The sequence below is a fragment of the Armigeres subalbatus genome, chromosome 2, assembly GCF_024139115.2.
Source record: "Armigeres subalbatus isolate Guangzhou_Male chromosome 2, GZ_Asu_2, whole genome shotgun sequence".
Classification (NCBI taxonomy): Eukaryota; Metazoa; Arthropoda; class Insecta; order Diptera; family Culicidae; genus Armigeres; species Armigeres subalbatus.
The window spans coordinates 293091597-293107296 of record NC_085140.1 but is presented as its reverse complement, the minus strand read 5'-3'; the positions used below and the strand labels follow the sequence as shown (position 1 = coordinate 293107296).

Here is a 15700-nt window from a genome sequence, read left to right as displayed (position 1 = left end):
TGAAATTTTCAAATTAGGAAGAATTATTATTTGTCCCAGACATAAATTTGAGGATTTTCTTAATATTGAAACTATATGATTATATACCATAAAAAACCATCAGGGCACCCGATTGAAGCGATTTGGAGAGTAAGAGTGAAATCGTCAACTTTTAACATCTCGTGAATAAAGGGCGGGATCTTCTCCCCATTTATTGGGTCAATCGGGAAACGAGGGCTAGATTATATTATTGTATGTACGAACTTTCTTCTGGAAGGAGATTCTCTATTTATCCCGTGGATTCGCATAAGTGTCTTTGCTTATGGAACCACCCCACCCATTTTTGGCCCTTCATACAGGAGTTTGATTAAATACATACAATAGTATAATCATGATCAAATCGTTTGTCAGATATGGCCAGTACTATCGGCAGGTGCCTTGCTACAATAGATGGTAGTATAATCATCATCATCATCATCACAGAAAAATAAAGAACCTAAAAAAAAGTTTTAAGAACTCAACTTTGAGTACGAAGTTCAAATTTTTAACTCAATATTAGGTAGTTTTCTCACTCCCTCTCATGAATGATATTATAAACAAAGAGAACTGCATCGACCCAACGTGTGCTGTTCCATGGAAGAAGCCAAATTTGAGTTGTTTTCAACATAGTCTCGGGTGAGTGAAAATAACATAGGGGCGTACGCCTTTCATCTGTTTGTATGTGGTGATAATCTATCGCTCACATCATAAAATCGATTTTCAATTGCGACATTCTATAAATCTCGCCAACACTTTTCTTCTTTGTGCTAAATGTGCTTGGAGAAGCAAAATATTCTCCATCGGACGAAATCCATGTTTTTACACTTGTATTTGTTGCCAGATCAACACTCTGAATAAACGCCTTCAGTATGTCATGGCTCGCTTTGATCGCCGCTTCACTTATCGCTTATCTCCAACCTATTCGCTTCGCTTCTCTTCGCTTCCAGTATGTCATCAGCCTTAGCAATTGCCTACTTTTAGGGTATGATTAATTATTGAACTGGGATGTATGAATGGGGTGGTCCAGCTACTAGACAGTGGGGTCCCTACTGGCTCACAGAGAGGGAGGTGCTGCTAAAGTTGGTTAGTAGTTTCGGTGGGATGATTCCTTCTCTTCTATATAGAGCGGGATAATTGTTTCAGTGTACTATAATTGGTTTTACGTAGTTCACGTCGAGCGGACGTGTCTTGTATACAATCTCAACATTTTTGCCTTTCTCGTACAACTAAGTTTTACCGAAAGGCTATCATTTCACTCCGAAAACGAACTTTTATAGAAGCCTCTGAGACCCATAGTATTATATACCAATCGATTCAGCTCGACGAGCTGAGCACATGTCTGTCTGTCCGTGTGTATGTATGTGTGTGTGTATGTGTGTGCGTATGTGTGTGCACAAAAGCCATAAAAAACATTAGACAACTTTTCGTATAGTAATCCTTAACCGATTTTCTCGCAACAAGTTTCATTCGACAGAGCCTTGTTGATCACTATTGAATTTTATAACGATCGGTTATTGCGTTTAAAAGTTATGAAGAAAATGGTACATCGGACCATATAAACCCCATATAAGGTTGGTGTCTTAACTAAATGCGAGAAAGGCACCACCAACGCCAGGTGGATTAATCTGGGTTTTTTTTACAAGGATCAATGCATTTTACGCGCTTACTAACAGAGAAATTATTGCCGATCACCCAAGTTTTACTTACCGGTTATTGACTCCGATTCCGTAAAGCATCGTCGGCTGTCAAAGAGTTTCACTTGTGACGTGATACTATTCTCATCGTCGGATGTGTCTTCTACTTCGAACGACCAGCTTCCGGTTTCGTTTGCCGACAACTTTTTCGTCCTCTCATGACCGTCCCAGGGACGTGCTTTGTCTCTAAATTGTCGCGTTCTGTTTGTGAATAGAAGTTTGAGGGGAAATTGTTCATGAAAATTAAAACTGTGGTTGCGATGATGTTTATATTATCAAAGTTAAAGTGTACGATTTACGATGTGGCTGCCATGTTTTATTGCACACAAGCCCCCAGCTTGATATTTATCAATCACTTCCGCCGTTGTTTGTTGCTTCATCCAAATATTCATCTAAGGATTTGTACGTTTTGTCATTTTCAGAAATGCTCTATGCTGAGAAACTTGCTAAACTGGACAATAGGGTTGTAAATTAACCTCCCTCGACATGGTTTGCAGTTCTTCAGGATATTTCGTTTATGAAATAATAAGTTCAGGTCGAATCTAAAAGGCAGTAACATCTCAATGTTGATGATTACATTTCATTGTTCAGTTTACTAACAAATCTATGTGGTATAACTATAGGATAACTAATGATTTCAATGCTCGGATTTCTTTTTTGGGGCCGTGTACTAATTACGCAAGCATTTTTTCTTGGTTTTCAACCCCCTTCCCCCATGTAAGATTTTCCCCATACAAATTTTTTTTTATTTATTTGGAACGTAAGAAAATGGCAGACCTCCCCCTCCCCCAATAAGTGCTTACATAATTAGTGTACGACCCCTTTGTTGGCGTTACACCCTTTCTCTGGTGCACTAGAATAATGCCACCTCGCAGCTTATTGTTCGTTGAAAGTTTCCAAAATTAATAACTGCGAGGGTTGTTAGCCAAGTTACTAGTTATTCATATACACCTAGGTGTTGTTTTACGCCACTGAGATTAATAAATTTCCCGATCTAATTTTTTTTTAAACATTGCGTTTTCTTTGATTCTTCCCGGATTTTTTTTCGTGACGTCATCTCATTCTTTAATTGCAGCTGGAGGTCATAATTGACCGAAATCAAACCGCGTAAAAATAAACTTAGGTGCATTATGGATCATGGCAGCGAATTTCTCACTCATGCTATTACACAATTCTTCACCATTCATATTATCTTGACAAACTTCAGTGTGTAGAACGGGGCCTTCCTTAGCAAGATGTGCAGCTACGAAGTAATACAATGCCGAAAGTAGGGGGGATGGTTAGTCTAGGAAATTTTTGGATTGAAAAGTTCCTCAACTTCTCTAGGCATAAATGTATCATCGTGTTAGCCTCCATGATATACGTATGCAATGCAAAGTGATAACTCGGGTTAGAAACCTCGCAGTTAACAACTGTGGAGGTGCTGAATGAACACTAAGCTGCGAGACGGAATTGTCCCTGTTTTTTATTCATTCTAAAACATACAAGATCTTTGTCGTCACAAAAGTTGTAGCAAAACTTCTCCTGCAAAACTTTGTAGAATGTTCGTTAATTCATTACTTTTGAAGATTTATCACGTTTTATGCCGACAATGTTTTCTTTTCATAATGACGTTTTGCCTTTCTCGTACAACTAAGTTGTACCGAAAGGCTATCAATTCACTCCGAAAACGAACTTTTTATAGAAGCCTCTGAGACCCATAGTATTATATACCAATCGAGTCCGCTTGACGAGCTGAGCACATGTCTGTCTGTCCGTGTGTATGTATGTGTGTATGTGTGTGTGTGTGTATGTGTGAGCACAAAAGCTATAAAAACATTAGACAACTTTTCGCATAGTAATCCTTGACCGATTTTCTCGCAACAAGTTTCATTCGACAGGGGACAAAGCCTTGTTGATCACTATTAAATTTTATAACGATCGGTCATTGCGTTTAAAAGTTATGAAGAAAATGGTACATCGGACCATATGAACCCCATATTGGGTTGGTGTCTTAACTAAATGCGAGAAAGGCACCACCAACGCTAGGTGGATTGATCTGGGTTTTTATTTTCATTTCTACTTTTTTTTTGCTTAGTTACTTATTTACTTAGTTATATTAGTTTTAATAGATTTTTAAGTTGTATTTGATATAGCTGCTACTTGAGGTATAAATTGTGGAGGACAATCTCATGCGCATAACAAAGTACAATTTATTGACTTTATTTTAATACCTAAACTGCCCAAACAACATTTTTAGTTTTATAACGGTAACGAAAACCATTATTTGCTCTTCATGACTTCAATAAAACCAGCATAAAACCAATATGTTACTAGGGTGTCGAGTTGTAAGTGAATGTGAGGTCTGAGGTATGTTGGATCAAAAAGCATTTCCTACTGTTCAAAGCAGAAATAAATCATCCGTTTTTTCCTATTACCTCTGTGGGAGGTCATTAGGTCGAAGGTCATTAGGCCGAAAGTTAATAGGCCAAATGGTCATTAGGCCGAATGCGAGGCAAAAAGTAAAGCTTGAGAAATGAGAAGTTTTTCCATTTTCTTTTTTTCTTCTTGCTTCTTCCTTCTTCTTTCTTCCTTCTTTATTCTTCCTCATTTCCTCTCCCTTCTTTGTTCTTCGCTGTTTCTTTTATACTTCTTTGCTCTACTTTCTTCATTGTTTCTTTTTCTTTCTCTCTTATTTCTTCTTCTCATTTTTACTTCTCGATTTTTCTATTTTCTTCTTGTGTCTTCTCTCTTTCTTCTCCCTTCGTCCTTCTTTTTTATTTCTTCATACTTCTACCTTCTTTCTTCTCTCTTTTCAATTTATTCTGCCTTCTCCCTTCTACCTTTTTATTTCTTCCTTCTTTTTCTTTCTCCCTTCATCCTTTCTCATATTCTTTCTTTCTTCTTCCTTCTTATTTCGTATTACTATTAGCCCTCATATCTTCCGTTCTTCTTTCTTCATTCTTTGTTTTTCCTTCCTTTTTCTTTCTTTCTTCTTCTTTCTTCCTTCTTCACTTCTCATTCGGCCTGATGGTCATTCGGCCTAATGGCCCAGCATCACCCCTGTGAAACTTCAAGTAGGCCTATGCTCACACCTCTTATTTTTGCACAAAAAGTTCAGTCACAAGGAGTTGACGAAACAATGCACCTTGCGTCTCCATATGCCTGTATGCTTGTTTGGGGGGACATGTTTAAAACTTTTTCACATAATAAGTAATAAATCTCTAAAAGTAATGAAATTATGAACTTGCTTAGACAAAGTTTTTCAGGAGAAGTTTTGCTTTTGTGGAGACACAAACCTCATTTTTAGAAGGATTAATACCTGATAATAGGCTGTATACCTTTAAAGAAGCGTATTAACTTACTGATTAATGTGTATTGAAATGACTTTAATGACTAATAAAAAAACGCAATGTTCTGCGGAAAAAAACTGCTGTTCATTTCGCCATTCAAAGTGATTGTATCTTAACATGCGCCACGGGTAATTAGTAGGGTTAGGGTACTGTCTTTGCCACGCTAGTGCCTAACTTGACCAAGCCTATAAAATATACATATTTAGTTTAGTTTTTGTTTGTTTGATATTATATGAAATATTGCGAAAAAAAAAGATCAGCCTGCAGTCGATGCCAAACTTTAGGGTTTGTTTTACCCCATTCCCGGCAAAACGTGCAAAGAGTTGCATTGTTGTATTGATATTTCTCGCAGGAAGCAGCTTCGCCTGAATGTTTTAGACCTTGTAATCTTTCAATGGGTTTATCATATGCTTGCAAATAAGAAATTCATGCTCACCATAGTTTTAAAACAATATTTAATGACTTAAGGTATCGAGGGCCAGCACTTATTTCAGTCAAGTCCTCGGCATATACTTCAAAACCCATTCTCCTCTCGTCCACTCAATCTATTTATCGTATCACGGTTTAATGACGTTTTTTTCAGACAAAAAATGATCATCAACATTACATCCTCCACTAGGACAGTGCCACCTCCCAGCTTAGTGTGCTCTGAGCACTTCCACATCTATTAACTGGGAGGTTTCTAAGCCATATTGCCATTTTTTGCATTTGTATATCATGAGGCTAACACGACGATTCATGACCAGGAAAGTCGAAAGAATTTCCAACCTTGAAATTTCGTTGACCGGACTGGTCTCGCTTTCTAACCACGCATCTTACTTACTTGATGGGCTACAGCTCTTCGATGAACCTACGCCGAATGGAGTATCCTTCTCCACTGGACTCGATCCTGGGCCAATAGCTTCCAGTCGCCCTTAACATTGAGCGCCATCAGGTCCTCTTCATCTGCAAAAGGCCATCGTGTACGCGGCCTTCCACGAAGCCTGCGGCCTCGTCTGGGTTCTCCACTAAATATTATCTGCGCTTGACGTTCTTCCGGCATACGAACAACGTGTCCAGCCCACCGTAGTCTGCCATGTTGTATAAGCTTAACAATATCCAGCCCCTTATACACCTGGTACAACTAATGATTCGCTGCGACGCTACCAGATACCGTTCTCCTGTTTACTGCCGAGTATTGTCCGCAGCACCTTACGCTCAAACACAGACTACGGGACATAAGCTGGCTACGAAGTCCATAATAAACCCTATTTGCAGCTGCAATACGCATCTTCACCTCGCTGAGAACATCATTATCGCACGTCACTAATGCTCCATAACACAAATTCTTCTATAACTTCAAATTTTTACCATCCAGCACCATTTCGCTACCACCACCACTAATGAACCCACGTTGATTGCCAGCGATCATGTACTACGTTTTGCTGGTATTGATCGTGAGTCCAATTTTCGCTGTCTCTCTCTTAAAAGGCACAGAAGCCTCTTCCACGGCACGGCGATCAATCCTGATAATATTCATATCGTCTGCAAACCCCAGGAGCATATGCGATTTTGTGATAATGGTACCACTTCTTTGCACACCACTGCCGTAATCTGAAAAAGTGACGTATACGCCATGTCGTAGCCAAGCAAATCCGTTCACCAACTTATTTTGTTGTTGAAAATAAGCGTTGGACACTTGCAAACAAATGACGTATTCACGCCTCAAGAAACGAACACTGAATGATCTTCATTTATTTTCTTTTTCCCCTTGTAACAATCTAGAACTGTATGTCAGCCTACTGAGATTCAATTTCAAATTTCTTCTCATTAGCTTCTTAGTATGCTGGCATTTCAAATGCCTACTACGATAGAATTTCAAATTCGTTATTTATCATCTTATTTTATTTAAATACTATTTTATTTATCAATGAAACCAAAAACCGGAAATGCTTTTTTCAGGATCACTTTATTCTCCACAATATTCACCGTCTCTACTCTTTCACTGTTTATTCTGATAAGCGAATTATTTGGAGCTGTTTATACGAAAGTATAAATTTAATTGTATTATTTTTTTTATACCCGCGCATGTGTTCAAATATCCATAACAGCTGTACATTTATTGCTTGTAGCTATAAAGCATTGCACGCAAAAAAAGCGTTCATGAATTCGTGAACTAACGAGTTCACGGTGTATTTTTTCGTGAACAACAGTCACGGATTCGGGAATACGGTCACGTTTTCTGGAACGTTTTGGAAAACGTGACAGGTGTTCCCAAATCCATGAGTTAAATCACGGTGTATTTTTGCTGGTTCACGAATTCGGGAACGCTTTTTTTGCGTGTGACGCTGTCTTAAAACTGCTCAGTTAATTCTGTTTAAAACAATTGGTTTACTAAACCATTGACTAAACCAATCAAATCCAAATCCAATCCAATTCCAATCCAAATCCAATTCAAATCCAATCCAAATCCAATTCAAATACAATCTGAATCCAATCCAAATCCAATCCAAATCCAATCCAAATCCAATCCAAATCCAATCCAAATCCAATCCAAATCCAATCAAAATCCAATCCAAATCCAATCCAAATCCAATTCAAATACAATCCAAATCCAATCCAAATCCAATCCAAATCCAATCCAAATCCAATCCAAATCCATTCCAAATCTAATCCAAATCCAATCCAATCCAAATCCAATCCAAATCCAATCCAAACCAATCCAAACCAACCAAACCAATCCAAACCAATCCAAACCAATCCAAACCAATCCAAACCAATCCAAACCAATCCAAACCAATCCAAACCAATCCAAACCAATCCAAACCAATCCAAACCAATCCAAACCAATCCAAACCAATCCAAACCAATCCAAACCAATCCAAACCAATCCAAACCAATCCAAACCAATCCAAACCAATCCAAACCAATCCAAACCAATCCAAACCAATCCAAACCAATCCAAACCAACCAAACCAATCCAAACCAACCAAACCAATCCAAACCAACCAAACCAATCCAAACCAATCCAAACCAATCCAAACCAACCAAACCAATCCAAACCAATCCAAACCAATCCAAACCAATCCAAACCAATCCAAACCAATCCAAACCAATCCAAACCAATCCAAACCAATCCAAACCAATCCAAACCAATCCAAACCAATCCAAACCAATCCAAACCAATCCAAACCAATCCAAACCAACCAAACCAATCCAAACCAATCCAAACCAATCCAAACCAACCAAACCAATCCAAACCAATCCAAACCAATCCAAACCAATCCAAACCAATCCAAACCAATCCAAACCAACCAAACCAATCCAAACCAATCCAAACCAATCCAAACCAATCCAAACCAATCCAAACCAATCCAAACCAATCCAAACCAACCAAACCAATCCAAACCAATCCAAACCAACCAAACCAATCCAAACCAATCCAAACCAATCCAAACCAACCAAACCAACCAAACCAATCCAAACCAATCCAAACCAACCAAACCAATCCAAACCAATCCAAACCAATCCAAACCAATCCAAACCAACCAAACCAATCCAAACCAATCCAAACCAATCCAAACCAACCAAACCAATCCAAACCAATCCAAACCAATCCAAACCAATCCAAACCAATCCAAACCAATCCAAACCAATCCAAACCAATCCAAACCAATCCAAACCAATCCAAACCAATCCAAACCAATCCAAACCAACCAAACCAATCCAAACCAATCCAAACCAATCCAAACCAATCCAAACCAATCCAAACCAACCAAACCAATCCAAACCAACCAAACCAATCCAAACCAATCCAAACCAACCAAACCAATCCAAACCAACCAAACCAATCCAAACCAATCCAAACCAATCCAAACCAACCAAACCAATCCAAACCAATCCAAACCAATCCAAACCAACCAAACCAATCCAAACCAATCCAAACCAATCCAAACCAATCCAAACCAATCCAAACCAATCCAAACCAATCCAAACCAATCCAAACCAATCCAAACCAATCCAAACCAATCCAAACCAATCCAAACCAACCAAACCAATCCAAACCAATCCAAACCAATCCAAACCAATCCAAACCAATCCAAACCAATCCAAACCAATCCAAACCAATCCAAACCAACCAAACCAATCCAAACCAATCCAAACCAACCAAACCAATCCAAACCAATCCAAACCAATCCAAACCAATCCAAACCAATCCAAACCAATCCAAACCAATCCAAACCAATCCAAACCAATCCAAACCAATCCAAACCAATCCAAACCAATCCAAACCAATCCAAACCAATCCAAACCAATCCAAACCAATCCAAACCAACCAAACCAATCCAAACCAATCCAAACCAACCAAACCAACCAAACCAATCCAAACCAATCCAAACCAATCCAAACCAACCAAACCAATCCAAACCAATCCAAACCAATCCAAACCAACCAAACCAATCCAAACCAAACCAAACCAAACCAATCCAAACCAACCAAACCAATCCAAACCAACCAAACCAATCCAAACCAATCCAAACCAATCCAAACCAACCAACCAAACCAACCAAACCAATCCAAACCAATCCAAACCAATCCAAACCAATCCAAACCAATCCAAACCAATCCAAACCAACCAAACCAATCCAAACCAATCCAAACCAATCCAAACCAACCAAACCAATCCAAACCAACCAAACCAATCCAAACCAATCCAAACCAATCCAAACCAATCCAAACCAACCAAACCAATCCAAACCAATCCAAACCAATCCAAACCAATCCAAACCAATCCAAACCAATCCAAACCAACCAAACCAATCCAAACCAATCCAAACCAAACCAAACCAATCCAAACCAATCCAAACCAATCCAAACCAATCCAAACCAATCCAAACCAATCCAAACCAACCAATCCAAACCAATCCAAACCAACCAAACCATCCAATCCAAATCAAACCAAACCAATCCAAACCAATCCAAACCAATCCAAACCAATCCAAACCAATCCAAACCAATCCAAACCAATCCAAACCAATCCAAACCAATCCAAACCAAACCAAACCAATCCAAACCAACCAAACCAATCCAAACCAACCAAACCAATCCAAACCAATCCAAACCAATCCAAACCAATCCAAACCAATCCAAACCAATCCAAACCAATCCAAACCAATCCAAACCAATCCAAACCAATCCAAACCAATCCAAACCAATCCAAACCAATCCAAACCAATCCAAACCAATCCAAACCAATCCAAACCATCCAAACCAATCCAAACCAATCCAAACCAATCCAAACCAATCCAAACCAATCCAAACCAATCCAATCCAAACCAATCCAAACCAATCCAAACCAATCCAAACCAATCCAAACCATTCCAAACCAATCCAAACCAAACCAAACCAATCCAAACCAATCCAAACCAATCCAAACCAATCCAAACCAACCAATCCAATCCAACCAATCCAATCCAAACCAATCCAAACCAATCCAAACCAATCCAAACCAATCCAAACCAATCCAAACCAATCCAAACCAATCCAAACCAATCCAAACCAATCCAAACCATTCCAAACCAATCCAAACCAATCCAAACCAATCCAAACCAATCCAAACCAATCCAAACCAATCCAAACCAATCCAAACCAATCCAAACCAATTCAAACCATCCAAACCAATCCAAACCAATCCAAGTCCAATCCAAACCAATCCAAACCAATCCAAACCAATTCAAACCAATCCAAACCAACACAAGTCCCATCCAAACCAATCCAAACCAAATCGAATCCAATCAAAACCAACCAAATCCCATCCAATCCAATCCACATCCAATCCAAACACAAACCAATCCAAACCAATCCAAACCAATCCAAACCAATCCAAACCAATCCAAACCAATCCAAACCAATCCAAACCAATCCAAACCAATCCAAACCAATCCAAACCAATCCAAACCAATCCAAACCAATCCAAACCAATCCAAACCAATCCAAACCAATCCAAACCAATCCAAACCAATCCAAACCAATCCAAACCAATCCAAACCAACCAAACCAATCCAAACCAATCCAATCAACCAAACCATCCAAATCCAATCCAAATCCAATCCAAATCCAATCCAAATCCAATTCAAATCCATCCAAATCCAATCCAAATCCAATCCAAGTCCAATCCAAATCCAATCCAAATCCAATCCAAATCCAATTCAAATCCAATCCAAATCCAATACAAGTCCCATCCAAATCCAATCCAAATCCAAATCGAATCCAATCAAAATCCAATTCAAATCCCATCCAATTCCAATCCACATCCAATCCAAATCCAAATCCAATCCAAATCCAATCCAAATCCAATCCAAATCCAATCCAAATCCAATCCAAATCCAATCCAAATCCAATCCAAATCCAATCCAAATCCAATCCAAATCCAACCCAAATCCAATCCAAATCCAATCCAAATCCAATCCAAATCCAATCCAAATCCAATCAAAATCCAAACCGAATCCAATACAAATCCAATGAAGCAATTTTTCATGAATTGTTCAATCTAACGCATACTCATTTTTATCCAATTGCTAAGGATCAATGCATTTGGTACCTGGTAAGTCGCAAAAATATAGGATTCTGTCAGGTCTGTCAGGCTTATCCAAAAGGTTTGAGAATTTCTGATCTAAACAACGTTATATGAAACGGCTACTCGCCGAATCTCACATCTCTGGAGGTAGAGCTCACGATCTTGAGATCAATAGCCCTTAACACTTCATACATCCAGTTGGATTTCACCTTTCAAATTCTGCCAATATAATGAATTGCAAATTATGTTGAACACCCACTCGATGATTCTTATATTCTAGACAACTTTGTAGAAGACGCTAATTTTGCAAATCGTCTGATTTTTGTTTGTTTCACCCGCGATCGCTCGTCTTTATTTCTTTGCCTACCAACTAAATTGACATACCCTTCTTTTGCCGATTCATCTATGAACTTGTCTACATGGCTTACCATTATTTTTTGCCATACATTTTTCTTTTCTCTGGCTTACCATTTTCCTTTGCCAGACCTTACCATAATTTTTTGCCATTTTTGTTGCCGGTTTGAGGCTTACCAAATTTTTTTTCGCTCCACATATTATGGCTCACCATTATTTTTTGCCATTTTATTTTCCAGCTGAGGCTTACCTTTATTTTTTTGCCTTTCAGACCTCATGGCTTATCATAATTTTTTTGCCAAATTTTCATGCGTCCTAGGCTTACCATTATTTTTTGCCCAAATTCTTTACTTTTCAATCTCCTGCTAACTTATCTTACCATTCTTGGGAGCAACGACCACGTCATTGTCGTAGCGAAGCAAATCCGTTCACCAACTTATTTTGTTGTTGAAAATAAGCGTTGGACACTTGCAAACAAATGACGTATTCACGCCTCAAGAAACGAACATTGAATGATCTTCATTTATTTTCTTTTTCCCCTTCTAACAATTTAGAATTGTATGTCAGCCTACTGAGATTCAATTTCAAATTTCTTCTCATTAGCTTCTTAGTATGCTGGCATTTCAAATGCCTACTACAATAGAATTTCAAATTCGTTATTTATCATCTTATTTTATTTAAATACTATTTTATTTATCAATGAAACCAAAAACCGGAAATGCTTTTTTAAGGCTCACTTTATTATTCTCCACACGCCATTTTACAAAATGGTGTTAATGAGTACTACTCATCGAGCTCTTTAACTGAAAAATGGAAAACATGCATGTTGTAAAATGGCTGTTACGTCACTTTTCCAGATTACGTCAGACCAGCTCTCCTAATAGCTCCCCTGCTTTAATCTATCTAAGGTAACAAATGACGTCGATATTTCATCCACAACCCTTACACTTGATTTCGATCCGTCCAACGATATACAAATCAGCCGTATCAGTTTCGCCGGAAAACTATGTTCTAACATAATTTGCCATAATTCATTCCGTTCCGTTTCACTGAATCGTACGCCGCCTTGAAATCAATAAACAAGTGATGTGTCTGCAAGTTGTACTCCCGGAATTTATCAAGGATTAGTCTTAGGGTAAACATTTGATCCGTCGTTCATCGGCCCTCACGAAAACCTGCTTGGTATTCACCGACGAAGGACTCTTTAATCTGTTGAACAGAATGCGGGACACATTTTTGTACGCCAAATTAAGGAGGGTTATTCCTCGGTAATTGGCGCACATCTTAAAGAGAGGGCAAATGAGCCGTCCATCCAGCTAGCAGACAATTCCCCGTTTTCCCATATTTTTGACATAATATGGTGCAGAACTTCACAAAGTTGCTCACTGCCATGTTTGAGAAGCTCAGCTGGAAGCTGGTCCTTCCCGCAGCCTAATCGTATTTCAGCTCTTTTATAGTTTTTTTTTAACCTCATCTAGTGTAGGCGACTCCACAGCTTGTCCATCGTCGCTAATATTTATTCTGTTCACCGATGCACCGTCACTTCCACTATTACACAAAGTCTCGAAGTGTTGCTTCCACCTTGCAGTTACTTCAGTTTTATCTGTCAGAAAATTCCCTACTTGGTCGTTGCACATGTCTGGAGATGGTGCTGTCCTTTTCCGCACGCCATTGACAGACTCACGAAAAAAACCTCCGCATATCATTCTGCTCTATTTCTTCCTGCGCCTCGCTATTCACTTGTTCTTCATATTCTTTCTTCTTCCTGCGGTGTGTTTGTTTCTCGGCAACAAAATGACAACTTTCGTGATCATTTCCAAGGCTCTAACAGATCTGTCAAATTCATCCGCAGTACAAACAGCACGTGCTATCAAAGCATTCATCGTCAGAATCCATTACGTGGCGGCCAAATTTTCAAAAATATGAAGGTAGCTTTTCTTCTGGAGGTATGTTTTTCTTAGGCGACTATCTGACGCTTATTTTTCGATGCGACCAAAAATTAGCGGAAGAGTAGATTTTTTAATGAGCGGTACAGTACCACATACACACAGACGAATCAAAAACACGTATGTATGTGCAATTTACTCAGAAAATATCAACACAGCCATATGTTTACCACCACACCCGTCAATTTTCGTCATTATGAATTTCAGCTTTAGGCCTAGCTCTGGGCCACTGTAACTCAGGGCTGAATGTCACATTCAGCGACTCGAGAAGTCGAAAAGTGTGGTGGAAAGGGTGGAAGCCTTAGCCAAAAAATGCGCATTATCCATGGATAGCTTATATTACAACAATTTGAGAAGAAAAACATGGATCGCAGCTCATGCCAACATAATTGGAAATGAGAAAGCAGATCTTCTGGCTAAACAAGGAGCATCTCTTAAAACTCATACTGATATAAAGATACTCACTTGTCATAAGACCTTAACAGTAAGGCCGTCTTCAGTGTCTCGTACTTGACTCGAGACACTGAAGACGGCCTTACTGTTGAGGTCGAAATATGTATCTGTCAAGATACAATTAAGTGGTGGAATTAAATGGGATTGTACAAACTCAACTTTTTTAGGTCTTCTGAATCGTAGTTTTATAGTAGTTTTCTAAAAACACATATTTCCTTCAAAGTTCCAAAAACTTTGGAACCAAATCCACAATCAACAGTAAAGGCTGGATCCCAATAGCGCGTTGCACGTCGCGTCGGGCGGTAAAGTCAGCGTTTTGTACTAAAACTTAACACCAATGAACGTGACGCATTCATGCTCACAATGCAACGTTCGCGTTGTGTGTTTATTTAACAACAATAATTATTAAAACAATAATTGATTTAAATATGTATGATATATTGCTCATCAGATATTTTTAACAGAGTGAGAAAATTATTAACGAACTTAGTATTCAAAAAGAATATAATATTGGCTATAACAATTATTATAAAAATCCTACATTCTTCCATAAGTTTTAGAAGACTAGAACATCTGAATTTCCAAACAAAGCATCTCTGGAATAATATTTATTATAAAATAGGCAGAAAAATCAATATGCAAGCTTTTCCCAGGAATTCCTTTGGCAATTGCTCCAGGCATTCTACCCGGAATTCTATCAGGGATTCTTTAGGAATGCCTCCAGCAACTTTTTTGGTAATGTCTTCTTGATTTCCTCCTTAAATTTTGTCGGAAATTGATCCGAAAACTCGACCATTATGCACTCCAAAAAATCCACCACGAACTTTTTCATAAGTTCTGCAGGGAATTCTTCAGATAATACTTTTATACTGTTTCTCATAAAAAATTCTGGAAAATTGCCCCGTGGAATTCCTTAGAATATTCCGTGGAAATTCCACAGAATTGCCAGTAAACATTCCTGAAAATTTCGAGAATTTTGCGAAAAATCCTCGAATTTTTTGTGTAAATTTCATAAAATTTTCCTTGAAAGTTTCGAATAATTTCTTGAGAAAATTTCATAGAACTTTTCCAGGAACTCCACCGAAAATTTATACAGAAATTATACCGAACATGAAATCAAAAAGGGACCACCCACAAAGTACGTCACGCTCCTGGGGGAGGGGGATTCCGAGCAGCGTGACGACTGATACAAAAATTTTAGAGTTTTAATACAAAAAATGTGACGAAGGGGGGAGGGAGGGTTGAAAGTCACTAATTTTCGCATGACATACTTTCTGGATCTTCCCCAATCGAATTTTTGGAGAAATTCATAGATTAATTCCCAAAGAAGTTCCTGAAAGAATTCCT

The 15700-nt window shown here is 38.6% G+C and overlaps 1 protein-coding gene across 2 annotated transcripts in view; it reads right to left on the bottom strand.

Moving 5' to 3' along the window:
- The window catches only part of LOC134212419 (platelet-derived growth factor receptor beta), a 538624-nt gene that overhangs the window by 230966 nt on the left and 291958 nt on the right, over positions 1–15700 (bottom strand). For both annotated transcript variants that reach the window (XR_009979273.1, XM_062690252.1), the window contains exon 7: positions 1726–1913. Coding sequence is in view for 1 of the 2 variants with exons in the window: in XM_062690252.1 (XP_062546236.1) it covers positions 1726–1913 (188 nt within the window). In the remaining variant the exon portion in view is untranslated. The remainder of the gene's footprint in view (positions 1–1725; positions 1914–15700) is intronic.